Below are 18,069 nucleotides of genomic sequence, written 5' to 3'. Positions count from 1 at the left end.
AATAAAGATGGTCGGACGGTTTGACGGCCTTTGAACCAATTAGGTCTTTTAGAGCCACAATATCTGAAACTTTTCCTCTCTCTTCCATGTCTGCGCTGCTAGAATTGATGTCACCTTACCCTCTCTTTCACCCTCTTTCTCACTCTTGCATCGTCCCCCTAATTCCCTCCGTTAATCCCACTCTCTGTCTATCTCTTTTTCTTTGCCTTGCTCATTATTCAAAGCGCATCCTCCTGATCTTTCCCCTTTCCCTCCTTACAGCATCCCAAAACAAGGACAAAGTTGTAATCCATTTACTGCACCCCTGTCAACAGATTCCACCCAAATAATCCTAAAAGACTTACAACCAGGCCTAGGTACTATCAAGGGACCGAAAGACGAAGCAGAATTCACAGAGGAAAGCCAGTGAGAGCCATAGAGGACTAAGGCATGAAGAGGACATGCAAGGGGAGTGGAGGAGTACACAAGGAGAGAACTTGTGTCACAGTGATTTGAGTCTTTGTCACGCAGGTGACGCCCAGGGGGTTCCCTCAGCCTGGGCAGAGAGACAAACTGAGGCCCGTGTAAACCTTAAAGAGGATTAACCCTGCCGGAGCACTTTAATGAGACCTGAAAAAGCCGGGGACCGGAGAGCCCTGCTGATTGAGCAGCGCTCAAGTCAGATCCCAACGGTCGGCCGGCCCAGCGGCCCAGCAGCCCAGCAGCCCAGCAGCGCTGCTACAGCCCCGTGGCCTACAGCTGCCCGCTCACACTGAGCCACATCAAAGCAGCCCGTCTGGGAGAACCCCAAGATGGGGGGTGGAGGGGAGCATGTGAGTGTGGGAGAGGTGGGAGGAGGGAGAGGAGTATGCCTGGATGGAGGAATCCCTTATCTCCTCCTGAGAGGATGCTGCTCTGTGGTGCGAGATTGTCTGGAGCTGCCACCTGTCCCAGGCATCTTTGAAGGCAACACTAAAGCCTGTGATGGGCCTGACCTCCTTGAGTTCCCATTCTTTTATGTCTCTCTTCATTTTCTGCTTTGTTACACCCCCTCCTCCCCCCTTTCCACTCTCTCTGGCTCTTCTTCCTCTCACCTTCAGTCTCTCTTATACCCACAGTCGTGTCTCCCTTTCTCTTTTCTCCAGTGATATCTTACATTTCACCAGGTTGGTAGAAACATTTTAATTATACTGTGTTCATCAGCCTCTTCTCTGTGTTGAACAATAAGTACTTGTGACCCTCCAGAGACAAGAGCCAGATACGGGTTGTTGGCTGTAGGGATAAGGGTGCTTATCTTTAACACTATGTGAGAGGAATGCAAATACAGAAAGGAGCGATGAGATTTGGATACACAGAAAACAAGCATGTGGAAAGGCATGAAAACTCTCGATTCTCCCGCAGCACACAGAGGTGATTATCCTGCTGGAGACTACAGGGTAACTTAAGAAAAAGAGAAAAAGCTCAAGATATTGTGGCTTTAACCAGATAGCTGAGGAGAAGCCCCCACGAGCATTTAGTCCTCTTGTTTTACAGCGTGGCGCTTAATGTTTTTGCTGCCAGCACGGTTTGCTGTGGTTTGTTCTCCTCTTGGAGAGACGTGATACAACAAATCTTCATTTTAAGCTGTCGCATCAACAACATGCTTTTGTTCTTACTTGTTTCTTGTTAATCTGACTGATTGACCAATCACATTCGCAAAGAAGTTCAACACAGTGACAGATGTTGCTGCAGTGATATGAAGAAACGCTGAGTATTCATTCTGAGTGCCTTCAGTTCTTTAGAAATTCTTCTTAATTCTTCTTAGCTCCTTCACATTTAATCTTGTCATTGTTAATGAGGACTGCCATTATTCAGAGATATTCAGTTCACATTCATGAGCCTTGTGGTAAGAGAAGCGCATGACCTTAAGATGGTATGAAAGTGCATTCTTGAAGCACTTCAAACTCTGCTTAACCCTCTTAAATCATCAAGCACTACAAAGGGGCACAAGCATGTGAGAATATTGCCTATCTTACAGCATGAGATGCCTCTAATAAGCTGTATAAAAGGGGATCATCTGATTATCCCTGGTGCGCTGGACCAAGGGGCCACAGCAGAGCACAGGCCCATGTTGTTCCTTCTTGATGAAAGGAGGTGGATGGAAGGGATCCCTCTCCATTGCCTGCAGTGTGCCCCAGGCTTCTCTGTGCCGGCACGTCGCCGGGGGACTACACCGAGCCACCAAGCTCAAAAGGCCAATACTGAAACAATCACAAAGACAAACACTTACCCTTGAAACAGGCATGTGTCCTCTCACCCTAGGCTTTCCTCTCTACTCCCTCGTTCCTCCCTGGTTCTTTGGGGGAGGGTGTTTGAACGTGCTTCGACGTGCCAGTTGTCACATTTAAACCAACATGAGAGCAGAAAGTTTGCTCTTTGAATGCAAATTCACATCTTTTCTATCCATATGGATCCTGCATAACAATTTTCTTGAACAGTTTTTGCTTTGCTCACACAAAGAAAGGTCGTGTGAAGTCCAGACGAAGCGCTGTGATTAACTATAGAGTCTGGGGTTATTGTTGTGTGGATCACATTCAATTTGATGAAAGCTCACTCACTCACTTCAGTGGTCTGCTGCATTTTGATACTGAGGCAGACAGAATGACGCCAGGGTAACGGCTTGGGTAACACGGCCGAGTAGACCTGAGATCAGCTCACACAGCAGTTTAGAGTTTAACCTCTAAGAATGGACACACTCCGCCACACCAACACCAGGCAGCATTTTAGGGCTCTCGTACACCAAACTGACGGCAGGACTCGTCTGCTGTGGCTCCTCGTGTTGCCAGAGAAAAATGTGAACTTGAACACACAGCAAAGACAACCTTCTACAACAGACTATCACATACAATGTAAACCAGCTGCACAAGAGGCTGTTGCACTGCATAATGGAGCAGGACTCTATGCACTATTTAATAAGGTAAAATATATATATATGTATTTATTTAAGATTAAGACACCACAATTCAACATCTTGAATCTGCCCAAAAAGATGTTGACAGGGCCCTGCAGAGACAGTTCGTAACACACAACAAGACAAGATAAAGATTCAGTTACGATCCAGATGTTCCTGTCGGCCAACGCTTGGTGCATAAGGCCCGTTACATCATACTTCAACTGTTCCCAGCAACTTTCCCAGAGACCTTTGGCCAGACTTGTAAATCAGGGCTGCTTTTATACATGTGGAGGAATCATTCAGCCAAAAGATTCACACTTTTACTGCCAATCTTAAGCTGGGTTTGTTTCAGAGATCAGTCAAGGATAGGAAGGGGATTAAGACCCTGGCATCAAGATATGCGCAAGATCTATTAAGGCTGTAAAGTGGGCTGAGGGGCAGCCATCTGAACTGAATGTGCCTGGTCTGCCCCAGTCAGCGACCTACTGTGGCAGCCACTTCAGTTCCAAAATACCAAAGCTTGGACTTTCATCTAGTTGCCTTTGTTTCATTAAACATTGTCTGTTGTTTCTGGTGTTTCTCTCTGGTGTTTGCTATGAAAAGAAGACTCTTTAAGTCCCTCCATGGATGTGTTTAGTCTGGCACAGAGAGGCAAGAAGGAAACTCTTTAAAGAAAAGGGTCTCCTTGGAAGAGGCAGAGATGCTTTGCCAGCAAGTGGGCTCACTGTTGATGCAGGACCACTGACCGTCTAATCAGCACACAATGTAAACAGATGTCAGCACTGTGCGTCCCATTCACATTTCCAAACAATTAAGATTTTAAAAAAGACTTCTCCCTCATTAATCCTCATTCCAATCCTTTCTTCCAATGCTGCAGCAAAGCCCCATGTATTAGCGATGTGGTAAGAAGGATATGGACTCTTATCCACTGTTTGCCCAAGAAAAGCGACTAAGACGCAGGCATCGCCACGATTAGCTAGCACTAACAATGGGAGTAATGTTTCCTTGGTGCCTCCTCTTTGCTGTGCTGAAGTGGGTGTAAAAAAAAACAGAGTAAACACAGTCTTAGGCTAAGGACGTAAGAAGAGTGGGAGATCACAAGCCTGGGTGAATAGCAGAGATTTACCCAGAGCACAGACCCCTGAGGATAAACCCCCCTTTGCTCTCTTGTCGTTTCTCAACTCCCACACCTCCCAAAGCTTCGCCACTGCATTAACGACCCAGCGGCCAGGTGTGGGGAGGCTGCAGGTGCCGTCGCATTTAGCCACATTAAGCACTGACACACACCAGTGCTAAGAGTAATCGGATTTACCTGGCTGTCTGCTGCATGGCGTGGCGCTCAGTGCAAGCACAGCACAAAAGCTTACCGCACCCTCTCCATCACCACGCACACACCTGGGATAAATTTAGGAGGTGACAAAGCGCTCATAGAGACGGTGTGTGTGTGCTAAATTGTGTATGGAACCAGAAACCAGAACAGGAGCCAGTGGCTTTTTACACCTTGTGGTGCAGGAGTGGTGACAGATGCTAAAGGCTTCTGGTTCAAAGCAGATGAAAGTGGGAGGGGGGGGGGACAGAGGTTTAAGGGGACCCCTTTCGTTCTGCTGACCCTCAGACCGCCATGCTCATGGGGATTGAGCTCTGGTACTGGGTTCAATCAGACAGAATGGGACCGCCGCCTTTAGGGACACCCCATGTCTTCCACACCTGGGGCCAGGAGGAGGTGTTTTACACAGCAATGCTCTCATCTCAGATCATAAGTCTTCCTGAGCACCGGAAAGATCAGAGGGGTAACTGAGAAACATCAATGAAAAGCATCAGAGAACACTGAAAGTTTGTGATTTTTAGACAAATCTGGTTATTTTTCATCCTAGTTGGTGTTATTTCCCATCATATCACTGTATTCAGTGGGCATTTTGGGTAATTTATATGTAACTTCATTTGTATTTTCGACACGAAAGCTGCAGCTAATGATTTAGTGGTTATTTCAAGATCTTTATTTTTCATTCGGCATTAATTCATTTATGCCCATCACAGTGTTCCTGGGCTCGAGATGCCGTGTTAGCCTCAGACCAATGCCTGAAATCCTTTGGAAAATTCACAGTGATAAAGAAATAAAGTTCAGTGCTGATTTAGAGCCAGCGCCTGGAAAACTGCTCAACTCTGGGGGCCCATAACTAAGAACAGTTTGTGTCAGGGGCTTCGTCAAGGATGTTAGTGACCAACAAAGTTCTCTAAAACCTTCTGACTGTCATTTTAAAAAATCCGAACCACCATAGCGTCTAGAACCTGAGCTTCATGGGAGTAAAACTGAAGCAGCAGTGTAAGGAAAATGCTTTAAGAACAAAATGCGGAGCAGTAATTATCACTTTTTAACCAACATGAACCAGATGCTGGCGGTGGGCCGGTGTTAGTTTTAGTTTGATATAGCTTCAACTTTAGAGCATACAGAGATCAGAGAGTCACCACAGAGCCACGTCATTATGTCAGCTCAGAAAAACAGGAACATAAAGTCCCAATAATACGCAAAAACAGAAATATCACAAGCTCGTCTGAAGTGATTTTTGCCTGTTTGAAGAAGAATTAAAAGGCATTTGAGCGAATGCATGTCTTGTCCACACTAAGATTACAAAGACGTAACTCACAAGCTGTTTCCTTTCGGAGCTTTAGAACAATAAACTCAGACTTACCAGCATTTACCATGATTTAATCATCCAGATATTCCCAGAGATTGAACTAATTCCTGATGAAGAGCTCTCTCCATTTTCCTCTTTCGGATGTCCACCACAGTTGTTGTTGTTTGTGTTCCTCCTCAATTCTTTTTTTATATAGTTAGGACGACTACTTCTTCTACTGAATTACAACCACGACACTAAGCAGTCGGGTTTGTTCGTTCAAACCAGAGAACAACAACATATTTGTCTCATTTTTCTTGTCTTTTTCGTGTCTTATATAACCAGTCGATGTTTATAAATGCTATTGCAAATATCAGTCACCACTGAATAAATAAAATTCAGTGCAGAGAGGGTTGATAAAACTCTCTCAAACAGGGTTTAAAAACCATCTACGAAGAGAGCTCTAAACGGTGATTGTGAATGCCTCTTACAAAAACAAGACTGGCCATATTCAAACAATAAATGTCATGAAAAATGAGAGGTAAGCCCATATCATCGGAGCTTCAACATCGTGTTGAAGAGCACGAGAATGTAAAATGTATGTTTTTTTCACAGTTAAGTTTCAGTTAATTTCTGTCCATGGCCTCTGCTGCAAGACCATCTACATCTGGTGCTTTTCTGAGATGAGTCTTCCTGGAAAAAAGCTGGTTATATGGCTGTCAAAATGCAAAGAGCTGGTGCAAGATTATGCACTGGCAGGCACAGGCAGTTGAAAAAGCTTCTTAGAAAGTTTAAACAACTTCAAACTGAAACTAGCACTGAATCAGAACTGTTAGCTGGCTTGTGTTGAGGGTGATTTAAAGAAAAAAGCAGGAATTTATCATATTTAAAAAAGCAATTCTGTGGCAGAATAAAAATAAATCAATGTGCATCTAACCTATTGCTTCTAATAGTAAGAAACATGCTACTCGACTCTGCTCAGCTTCATATGAGTGCTGTCTTTCAGCCTCTTAAGTCTCGGCACACAAAGAAAGCCCCTTGAAGCTCATCGGGCCTTTTGACTTTTCCTGCTGCTTTTGAACTCTCCATTTCAGACTGCGACTTTTCCGCATGACCCCAAGCCTCACAGTGACCCCCACCCCTCCTCTCCAACTCACCCCCACAGCTTCAGCAGTGTGGAACCACCCGTTCTCCTTCACACATACCCACACACATACAGAAAATGAGAAGTGGCAGTGTTGCTGAGTTAGGTCAGGATGTAATGGGCAGTAATGTTCTGCCCTCCAGGCTCATGTCCACAGCACCGTAGCCAGGTTCTAAGTAACCTTTCCCTTAAAAGAGGCACCTTGGTGACTCTCATGCACCCGAGCATGAGAGCGTAGTGGTTAACGAAGTGGCTGAATAAATAGAGTTACAGTGGAGGGTTTGGGTCTACTGGAGCTTTCATTACTGCCACTGCGTTAAAATTCTCCGTCTGCCCCAATTCAGCGGCAACGTAAACAAACTAAACAAGCCGTCACATCAAATCCTTGTCTGCAGGCAAGGTCCTGGCTACACTGGCTGCCAAATTAACCTCCAAATCAGCTTTTTAAAACATCTGTCCCCTGTTCTCTCTCCCATTTCACTTTTCTCAAACCATCACTGTTTATCTCACCTTTATTTCAAATTACATCCACTATCTCAGTCGAGCCACAGCTCTTCCTTCACCTCGCTCTCTTGGGCTTCATCTCTGCTAGTCTCCTCTTTCTCTCACACAGTCTCCGAGTCCCACAGAGAGAGAAAGAGGCAGAGTAGGGGGTAGTGAGGTTTGACTGCACTGCTTTGGGGCTTTGAAGTGTGTGCTGATGAGAGAAAGTGCAGCACTGTGTTCAGACAGGCCCCTAATGAGGGAATTAAGAAGCTACGCTGGCCGTTCCCCATACTAACTTCCCAGGCACAAAACAAGACAAGCGAGCGTGCATGTGTTCACAAGTGTGTGTCTGTGTGTGTGTAGAGAAAGGCTAATCTGTCAGTTCAAATCAAGCATCTCGCACTCGTGCCTCTCACCTACAGTAAAGAGGCTAAGTTGGCCTCAGCATCTGGGGTGCTACAAACATGTCCTTGAGCTGTGCAGTTTCTTAACCTTCTAAGATCCAGTCACGAGTTTTCCAAGACTTACCATAGTGTGAGTCTAGGTAGCCATTACGGGGGTCCATGGCAAACAGCGTGCCTCTGTACGGCAGGGCATGGTCAGCCAGATGTGGCAAAGAACCATGCAGCTCCTTCTTGAGCAGGGACGGACGTTCCTCCGTGGATGTGGAAGGTTCCTCGTTTATGCTCCTGTCTGGGGCGCCAGATGTGGGGGCCTGGGAGCTGATGGCATTGCGCCTCTCACGGTGGTATGGCGTGCCTGAACTCTCGTCTTCTGCCAGGACAGAAGAAGAGAAAGAAAGGATGAGAATCTGATGTTAATAGGCTGCAGAATTTTCTTGTGACCATATTGTGACATGGTGAGAAAGTCCGTTAACACAGAAAGTAAATGGAGGCGCAGAAGATCAGCTTTGCACACCTGAAACCTTCCTGGCATCACGGGTGTAAATCTGCCAGGTTTGCCTTCCACAGTGCCAGATGTGGCAGTTCAGAGGCAAACGGAAACCATGAATCAAAAAAAACGTTAACTTCCTAATTTCACACAGCTGAAGGGGTCTACGTTCTTAAACTCAGCTCTGTCTGTTCTTTTTAGCAGTGGACTCCCATGGAGGAGGCAGGCTTTAAGCTTGCATTCCAAGCTGCCCATTAACAAGCGTCACCCTCCTTCATTCCCTTTTCGCCCCCCCACCCCACCCCCTCAGTTCTCAAACTAAATCTTTTTCTATCTGTGTCCAAGGGGAAAATTAGAAGGAGTAGGGTCTCGAGAGAAAGCTTCTTGGCAAAGAGGATAAAGGTGGAGTTGAGTTCAAGGGCTAAGCTCCACCGGAAAGATGTGACCTTTGACCCATGGCATGGCCTCTAAACTGACATGCATAAGGGTTAGCTAGCTTCCTGACCTGGTATTAGTCTTTTGTATAGTCACAGTGTTGAGACTGACTCAGAACGTGGCACGACATGTCGGGACAAAATTCAACAAGACAAATTCAACAGGATGTTATTTTCTGCAACATCTTTTTTGAAAACGAAAGATGGAAATTCTGATTCATAAGCTGTGACTTACTAATCTGGGATGTTTATGTGGCCGCTGCAACCCAACAGCATCTAACAGCCAATTAGGAACAGGGGGCCAGATTAAAGAGCACCACCTTAAGCACCGAATATGGCCGCCATAGTGCAGCGCCACTTCACAGAAGAAGAGAAGCAATCATAGAGAAAGAGAGAATGAGATTGAGAGAGGCGAGAAGAGAAGAGAGCAGCTTGAGGGTCCCGCTTTCATTCCCCTCACTCTCCCACATCCATTACCTGCGTCTGGGCCAGTCGTGCCCTGGCACAGCACTGGCAGCAGATTCAAGGATTCTTAACGCGGAACTGACAGCCAGAGAGGCAAGTCGCTCTCATCCGCGGGAAATGACAGTGTCAGTTATGATATAAGTATTTAATCCTATACTGCACAGCCAGTGATCTTATTAAGGGAATAATGCAACTTATACGGTTAAAGCTGGATTAATAGGTCTGCGCTTGCAAAGCGCAATATTAACATAAAGGGATTTCAGAATTGGGTTCATCTCCTAACATGGATTGAGGAAGTCGAGGCTGTAAACTGCAGAGAGTAAGCACTGAGAAGGGTAGAGCATGTAGCACAGGCTCCTGCTGAGCCCTCTCAGCTTCTCCACATCCAGAAAATCTAGCATTACAGCTTCCAAAGTAGACTGGCTACATATTTATGAGCTTGCTTTTAACTTTAATGCAAAGATTTGATGTTTTATAAATACATTCATCATTTTTAGTGCATAAAACTAGAGTTTCAACCTCTTCGCTGTTTTAATTCTCTATTCACTTGCAACTTTCTCGTTCTTCCCTTCGTTTTTCTCATACAGTGACCCCCACTGCTGCACAGACATCTCTCTCCTCCATGTGAGGTCAAGCGACAAATAGTTCAATCACAGCACTGTCACAACCCCACCATCCCCCTCCAGTCTCCCTGGTGAGCCCAAAGGACGGGGGGGGTTCATCATTCTACCATATACCTCCTTCAGGGCTTCGTTACTTCAGTTCATAGAACCTTAAATGGTTAAATGAACTGCAGCACAGGGGAGTCAATTGACTCCTCGACTCCTCAGAGGAACACAGCTATTCTCAAGTAAAGTTCTTCTTCTGCTCTGCTTGTACATGCTGGGGGAAACTTTCTGTATCAGCATAACATGTTGAGCATCTGTCAAAAAGTGGGCTAATAAAGACAGAGCAGACAGAGGTAAACACGTGCAACTTTGAAAAGTTCAATCCTGCAACACTTTTCTAACTCCTGACCGTCCACCCAACAGACCCTTTCCCTTTTTCCCTCGCTCATTTTTCATTCCTCTTTTATTTCCTCCTCTTTTCCCATGGTTGCCGCATCCAGTCCTCCACCAGTTTGCAGGTCTATTCAGACCACAACACAAAAGCAGCAGGCCAGTCCTCTGTGGACCTGAGGAAAGCATGCCTCTAAAAAAAAAAACAGAAAAGAGAACTATCCCGCTCTCTCTCTATGGTGATTGAATTTCTTAACATCTTTTCAAAAAGCGCTTAAATGCCTTGAGGCAAGAGGAAGAAACAAGCTAATGGTGGATGGGGAGAGCTGAACAAATTTCAGAGCCCTTTCCTGCTCGCGTTTGAGGTTGAAAGCGAGCTCCTGCCTTTCAAGTTTCAAAGTCCTCCTTCCTCCCGCAGTGTCACTGAAGGATTTGAAAAGAAGGTAATTGTGCTCACTGCCGTCCTGATCAGAGCACACGCCCCAGCTCTAGTATTTCAGGAGCTTTCTCTGCCACTATAATGGTACCTGGTGCTCCATTCCTGCATTCTTCCTCCCTTACAACTCTTTCTCCTCTCCCCCTGACCCTCTACAAATGCACTCTCTATTGCTCTCACTCACTTGGTTTCTATCTCTCTTTCACCCTCAGCAAGCCACTCATTAAATCCTTAAACCCAGGTTTCTCCCTTTTTTCCCCTTGTCTGTAGCCTCTATTGTAAGACTCTAGTTCAAATACCTTTCGAGAAAAAACCCTATGCATTGCCTTTAATATGGGACTATAAAAGAGAGTGTGGACGCAATGACAAAATGAAATTTTGAAAGAGATAATGAGATATGGAGTGGGGCCAATGCCCCTAAGAGTCGGGCTCTGGGATAAGAGGGGCCAAAGTTAAGGGTGCCCAGGAAATTAAAAGACATGGAAAGTGAAACAAAACCCTTTGCCTTGTTGTGTTGAAGGCATTCTCTGGAGGCATAGGTTAAGAACAAGGATTGTTGTTCTCCCACAAGCCAAACTGTCCTTAATGCTCGAGTATCTGATTTGCCTTCCAGCTTGGGACATGCATGTTTCAGGGGTGCACAAAGGACTGTTCCGTGCAACGATTCTCCCTTCGTGAAGAGAAAAAAAAAGAAAGAAATCAGAGGAGGTGTTGTTTTACTCTGAGCCAAAGCCAGACATATGTTGTATTCCACCTTCTGACTTCTCAAAGCTCTGTGGCACAAACAGGTTTTGGCTGGGGAGCACATGGAGACTGAACAAGAAGGAGAGGAGTGAAGGATATACGGTGAAATCACAAAACACTTCTTCAAAGCTCCTCTCCTCCTGTGCAATAATCTCTTGCTCCTTTTTTTTCTTTCTCTTGCAAATCAACTCCAGGGAAAGACTCAAGACTCCCCAATTAACAATGAGAGGGGGAAGAAAAATTCCAGCAGCTGGCTAGAGTTTAATAAGAGCACCTCTCCAAGCGGCTTAGGCTTATGTACCTGATTCACCGGCCCTGGCACTGATGCAAAAGACAGAGGGAATCATTTACGATTAGTGCAGGCTGAAATAAGAGGGACTCTACCAAACCCAAATACAAAAGCACAGGGGATTACTGCAATTGTGTGAGGTATTTTTCTGATCAACTTCTTGGCTGATTGGCTCAGCGCCACAAGGAGCTTGCTGCCTTCCCCACAACACAGTTCAGTCTTGCATTATTTGGGGGTTACTGAGTGCTGTGGAGCTTCCCATATCGAGCAACTTCTGATAAATAAACCTAAACATCAGAGGAAGAATAAGGTCATTACTGCAATATCCGTGGGCAGGATAACCAACAGTCCCCGATCAACATGTCTGCCTGAGCCCTGGAGAGCTTCAGGAAAAATTAAGTTCACTCCCTCCAACTTTGTACTCATGTTTGATTTTGTCTCAGCAGACTGAAGCCGTGGTGGTACATTATTTAACTATTAGCATGTGACTGATACTTTGGCGAATTGCAGAGAGAGATGGGGATGCTCCCCCTTCTGGTTAGCAGTCAGTCAGCTGCTGATTTCCCACGCAGCGCTCCAAATGCCCTCCTCAATATTCATCTAAGCAAATTTGACGACTCCCACATCTCAATTTGGCTCTCGGCAGCCCACGCACCAACCCCCTGCTCCACAAACCGCAGTCCCAGCCCGTTCTCTCTGCTGCCAGGGGGTCTTCAGGGACGAACCCTGAGCGCAGCATCACGTAGTCCCAGCCGCCAAGCCTCAGGGCCGGGGAGGGGCAAATCAAAGCCTGCTTGACTCTTTCCTTCTTTCCAGCGCTCACCTCAAATCAGCCTCACAGCAGGGTTGTGTCATGCCCCAGCCTCAGCCTGCCCCTAGCTATCCCTTATTCACCCATTAGGGGCACAGACCCACCATAGAGCAGCCCGAAACCCCACGACCATTTCATCAGGGCCACATTGTGAGGGAGCAATGAGCATTGCAGTGAGAGGGCTGAAAGCCTTGACTCTAAAATGGGCCCTGATGCGTTTTTGACCACGGATAGTTACAGCTTTTAAGGTTGTTCACTCAAAGGGCATCTTGGCCTGCATTCTTTGAGGAATCAGACACCAAGAAATGCATTTGATCAAAGCTTCAAAGCTAAAGATGCCATTTGGTGCTCTGATTGGCTCATAGACTCTATTAGCATTGCTTTAGATAGTCACAAGCCAGCTATCGGCAGCTATAACCTGTTAGTCATTCATAATGTCCTCTGTAACAATGTAAAATGATTGTGGGCAAGGGCAGTTATGTCTGTTTGGGACAGTGGGTCTTTTAGGGTGAATCTGGGAACACTGCCCACCAGACCAGAGTGGGCCAGCTTTCCACTGGGCCTCTGCACTGGAATCCCACTTCTGACACCAGAATGATCCGGACCAAGTCTGTGGCACTCAGATTAGAAATGCCTCGCCAAGAGAAATGGATACCAAGCCAAGGCAAAGGAACTGAAAGCCAACGGTTCGGATAGAATAGAAAAAATAATACAGTAATTTTAAGCAAATATCATACAAAGTTATACAGCGTTTGAATGTTTCCCACCTGTCCGTGTGGAATTATTCAAACTTACCAAAAGTTCAGAGTATTCTTCCTAAACTAAAGCATGATGTGTGTGTGGGGAGCGTGTTTGCGTAAAGATACTCATTTTTCTACATGGATTTAAGTGCATTTTGTGCGCTGCACTGAAACATATATTCCCCCATTAAGATGGTTTGCCGGCACTTAGTAAGACTTGGATAATTAGACACTTCAAAGGCACCTGCCCGCCATCCCAGAGGAGGCAAGACTCACCGCCCCTCGCCCCGTTTAAAAGCATGTTAACTCGTATCTGAGGCTAGCAGGCTAATTTAACTTTTGACATTTGATATCTAAGGAATGAGAGGGATCAGCCATTTAGCTGGAACAGGATTACCCCCCCTCACCAATCCCCCTCCTCCGCTCAAACCCCCCCTTTTTCAACCAGTCAGCCTGGATTCATTAATTTTCCTGCTGCTAAGCACTTTATCAATGACTGGTGAGCGTCTAAGTCCAGAGTGGACTCTCTCTCCCTGCTTTCCGTGGTGATTAAGCCCGTGGATGTTCAGATCTGTGTGTCTAATTCACTGCCTGCACTGGTGCTGCTGATCACTTCTCACACCTGCGGGTCCGGCTCGATAAACGAGGTTAAACTTGTGCAGGAGTCACATTTGAAAGTCGCTCAGGCTGCACTCATTTGGAAAATAACGGTCATGTGTAAAAAAAAATTGCCCATAAAAAGATTTTATTCGTCCTCTTACAGCTGGTTAAGTGGAAAATTGCATATTTGCATATCTCAGGCGGTACCTATTCTGAAGTGGATAAACTTTTCTTCCCCGTGCTGCAGTGTGATCATTTTCCACACTCGCAGTTTAGTTGTTTCAGTCACATTTTTCTTGTTTTTGTTGACAGACAGTTACTTTTTAATTAAACAGTCTAAACTTTGAAGGTATATTGCAGTTGTGTGAAACACATTTGAGCAGTTAAGTGTCTTACCTGCGCTCGACGGCGGCCTCAGGCACAGTTCTTTAACTGTAGTGGCGAAGTTAAAACTCCCTAATGTGAGATGGGGTGTAGATCCAATGCATTTGTTTTAGATGCAAACATCAGAGTTTAGCTCACAAATCCTTCTTCAAACTGAGAGTTTCCCGACTGCTGCCTACTGCAGGTGGGTTCATGTGAAGTACTTCACCCAACCCCATTTAAAATAAATATTCTTTTAAATCAAACCCCTGCTGTATAAATGAGCTAAACCTGCACTGGGTAATCATGTTATTCACTGTAAATCTGTATTAATTTCCACTACCTCGGCCAAATATATTCAAATATAGTCAGTGATCTTTGACATATCGCAGGTAGAGAGGTGTTGGGAGTTAACTCGCATTCATAAATTCACATTAGTCTCAGTCTAATGCATTCTGATAAATGTCTACATTACAGGTTGAATCAGGGGCTACATATAGTGTGACGGATCTGGGTTAAATGAACAGCATGCCTGGAGCTTTGATGCTGCAGCTGGTAATGCTTACAATTTCTAACCCGTCACATTTGGACATAAGGCCCTTTTACCACAGAGCATGACAATAAGAATTCCAAGCTACAAGCCAAATGCTATAAAAATAACAAAGTACAATTGACTCCTTCATTCTGCTCTCCAAGTGTGGGGCTGTTCAAAACACATAATAAGTAACCCTGGGTAAAAAGAATAATAAATCTGCACCGTTTCACCTGCAGGAGCAAGTTCACCCTAGCAAAGAATCGTGAATAAACTTTGGTCTTACTCATTATAAAATGTAATGACTGACACAAACTCCTGACATGTGACATCTATAGGAGAGCCTACTTTATAAAAGGGGTGTGGTTCGCCCCAATTCCACTAAAATACACAGGAAACAAAGACCACTTTATTCAATTTCAGACAGATGAAATCTCAGCAGATTAAAAGATCGGCAAAGTTGGCCTAAACAGACCTAAACTCCATCCTCTCTGCTAGGAAGAGGCTGTAAAGGGTTGTGAAGTCGGGTGAAAGCTGCAGGCCTGGACTATATACTGGACTAATAGTCGACCAAATGTAATGTCATCGACTTCATACAAAGCATTGTGTTTTTATTTGTACTTATTTAATTAAAAAACTCTCTAAAAACCCGATTAAAGCAGTTTAACACTGATTAGAACACAGAACAGGATTAATTTAGTGTGTTTATAGCTGACATCAAAGACATTTTCCGTCTGGATCATTTGTCTTTTACTGCATTAAGAACATCCTTAAACCTAAAAACCTGAAGGATTTCTGAAAAACTGGACAGAATTACTGATGTTGACGAAAAGCTTTACATATCGGTCTCTGATGCAGATGGAAACAGTGACAAAAAAGAACATACATATGAATATTCAGCTGCAGTTTTCAGATAAACGCACAGGTAAGGTAAGTTAAATCATACAAATTCAAGTTGTGCACTTTATAAAATGTAAAAATCACACAAACATAACATCCCGTCTGAAATGTATATGTTGCTTTTGTTGCTCTCAGACTAAGTGATACTGTATCACTTTAAAAATGCTTTTTCTTGTGGTTTTTGTATAGATTTGGCATAAATCTGGTGCTTAACGTCATGTTACCTCTTCACGGTTAAGTGACTGGATGCAGGCAGCTTTGGACTGCGATGAATTAGATGAATTAGATAATTACCTACTTCTTAAAGGGTTTGATTCACATAATATATAACATCACAGGACATGGGCATGAAACATCTAATTCCACACCTCTATAACGTAAAAACAGCACCTGCAAAGACGTCATTCGCACCTTCAAGTGAGGCAACAACAATCAAGCTCCATAAAACTGATAACATACGATTCTTCAAGAGAAGAAGTTCTAAACTTCCTAGGCACCCGAGGTAGCTTTTTACTTGAAAAGTGACTGATTAAACAATCTGGTTTTATGTAATCTTTGAAACTTCTTCACAAAAACTATGAAGAACTGCTGCAAATAGAAAAATTTGTCTCTAACCTTAATTAAATTTTCAATTAACGTATCCTTTGTCATGTGCACAAAGGTTTTGGGGGTAATGTGCTATAAATAAAACTTGAATTACCTATTTTCTTCTTCTTTCAGCCTCTCCCTTAATTGAACACGTTTTACGCCGGATGCTAACCTCACGATTTATCCGGGCTTGGGACCAGTACGAGAAATTAAATAAAATACACAGGCTCATGCTCCCCAGTGGCTGGGCGCTCACACTCACACCTAGGGGACAATTTAGAGTCACCAATTAACCTAACAAGCATGTTTTTGGGGGGTGGGAGGAAGCCGGAGTACACGGGGAGAACATGCAGACTCCACACAGAAAGGCCTCGGCTGGGAATTGAACCTACAACCCTCTTTCTGTGAGGTGAGAGTAAGTAAAAATCTCTCCCTGCAGGGAATGCTGTCACACATGCAGGCTAGAACTGTACAACCACACAGCTGTAGAAGCAGCAGTGATTAATACGAGTTACACACACGTCTTGGCTCCTATTCGATGTTTAATCAGCTTGTATTTCATTCATTCTGAAACTTAAAAAAAAAGAATTACTTTAACAAAAGGGATGTGAAGACTCTGCAGAGTAAATGAAGGAGTTACTTTCACTTAAAAGACAAGAAAATGTAGAAATACACTTGAAAGTATAAACTTATAGAAATAGATTAACTCAGATTTCTGTTTGTTTGATAGATCAAGTTTCTTTTTTACAGTGTAACTGCGAGTTCAAACATGTTTTACCCAGAATTATTCATCGGTTCAGATCATTTCTATTGGACTAAATTTGCTGGAGCAAAATGGCACCAGATTCCAAAGCAGTGGCCACCAGGATTGGTGGCTAAAGTGATATTCATGACGGAAAAACCGCGGCCTCTTGGTGTAAGTTTTTGTATTTAAAAAGAATCAAACAAACGCTTAAAATAGAGCTGTCCAGGTAACAACTCAAATGAAAATAAGAAGATGTGTCTGGACAGTGTAGATTAACAATTAAAGCCTGACAGTGTTAGTTTCTACAAATATTCCACCTTTAACTTTCCATACACGGGACACATTCCTCTATCTGACCTAATAATACAGCCTTTCTTCTTTATGTTCATTTTCCTAACCTTGTCATCCCTCTCGTTTACTCATCATACCTCCTGCTTCAACACTCCCCTCCTGTTGCTGTCCCCTCTCGGTAATAAGCTCCCCTCATGTGTGACCTCTCCTGTCACCCCCACCGCTGGAATCCGCCTTTCCAGCTCCACTCTTGCCTCCCTCCCTAATCTCTGCATTACTTTTCCATTAATCCTACATTTGGCACAAGGTTGGCCTCTGCAGCTCAGTTGCCGTGAAGCTTTTGTGATCCGATGCTCTTTTGAAACAGTGGGTCAGATGGAGAGAACTGTTTAAAATTCATTCTACACTGGGGTTTGCCTGTTGAATTCCCTTCCCTCTGTATCCTTCTTTCTGCTATTTTACCTCTCTTACTTCTACCTCCGGCTTCTCCACACTTCTTGTTAATTTCTTATAATTCGCTCTTGCTCCCTGTTCTCACCCATCATACTCTTAGGTTTTCTCCTAGTTCCCAAATCTCCTCAATCTCCCTCCATCTCGCTTTATCCGTCTCCGGCAAATTCTCTTCCCTATCTCCATCCACTACCTCCCTACATCCATACCTCTCCCTCCCCCCTGAGCCGCACTGGGACTGTTGGACTCACGCAGCTCCATGCTGAGCTGCTCCAGAGCCAAGCCAGAACAAAGGGCCCATTGAGCCGAGCAGAGACATAATGTGGGCCGCCTCTGACAGCGCCGAAGATGAAGTCATGAGGTCGCCGAACAGTTAATAACGCCAGCCCATCTTGAGGCTGAACCAAATGTGAGTACAGTTTGGTGTCATTGAGGAAAGTGAGAGAAAATGAGAGCGTTTGCGTGCATGAGTGAGTATCTGCAGTCTGCAATGTGCATGTACACAACTCAGAACATGTGGATGGATAAAAAGCTTTTAAGAGCGTAATGAGATACTCCATGACACTGAAAAATGTGCTCAATCACTTTGTAAATACCACAGAGGAAAAACAAAACCGCTGGAGAATTGCACTTTTT

The 18,069-nt window shown here is 44.6% G+C and overlaps 1 protein-coding gene across 3 annotated transcripts in view; it reads right to left on the bottom strand.

Moving 5' to 3' along the window:
- Positions 1-18,069, bottom strand: part of gli3 (GLI family zinc finger 3) — a 92,702-nt gene that overhangs the window by 50,662 nt on the left and 23,971 nt on the right. For 2 of the 3 annotated variants that reach the window (XM_072378659.1, XM_072378661.1), the window contains exon 3: positions 7,685-7,930. In XM_072378659.1, coding sequence (XP_072234760.1) covers positions 7,685-7,930 — 246 coding nt within the window. The remainder of the gene's footprint in view (positions 1-7,684; positions 7,931-18,069) is intronic. The other variant, XM_072378660.1, reaches the window with a different exon arrangement.

Source organism: Leuresthes tenuis, unplaced genomic scaffold, assembly GCF_036924035.1.
Source record: "Leuresthes tenuis unplaced genomic scaffold, fLeuTen1.0.hap1 SCAF_24, whole genome shotgun sequence".
Classification (NCBI taxonomy): Eukaryota; Metazoa; Chordata; class Actinopteri; order Atheriniformes; family Atherinopsidae; genus Leuresthes; species Leuresthes tenuis.
Note: the sequence above shows the minus strand (reverse complement) of the source record. Positions and strands in the feature narration are given on the sequence as shown.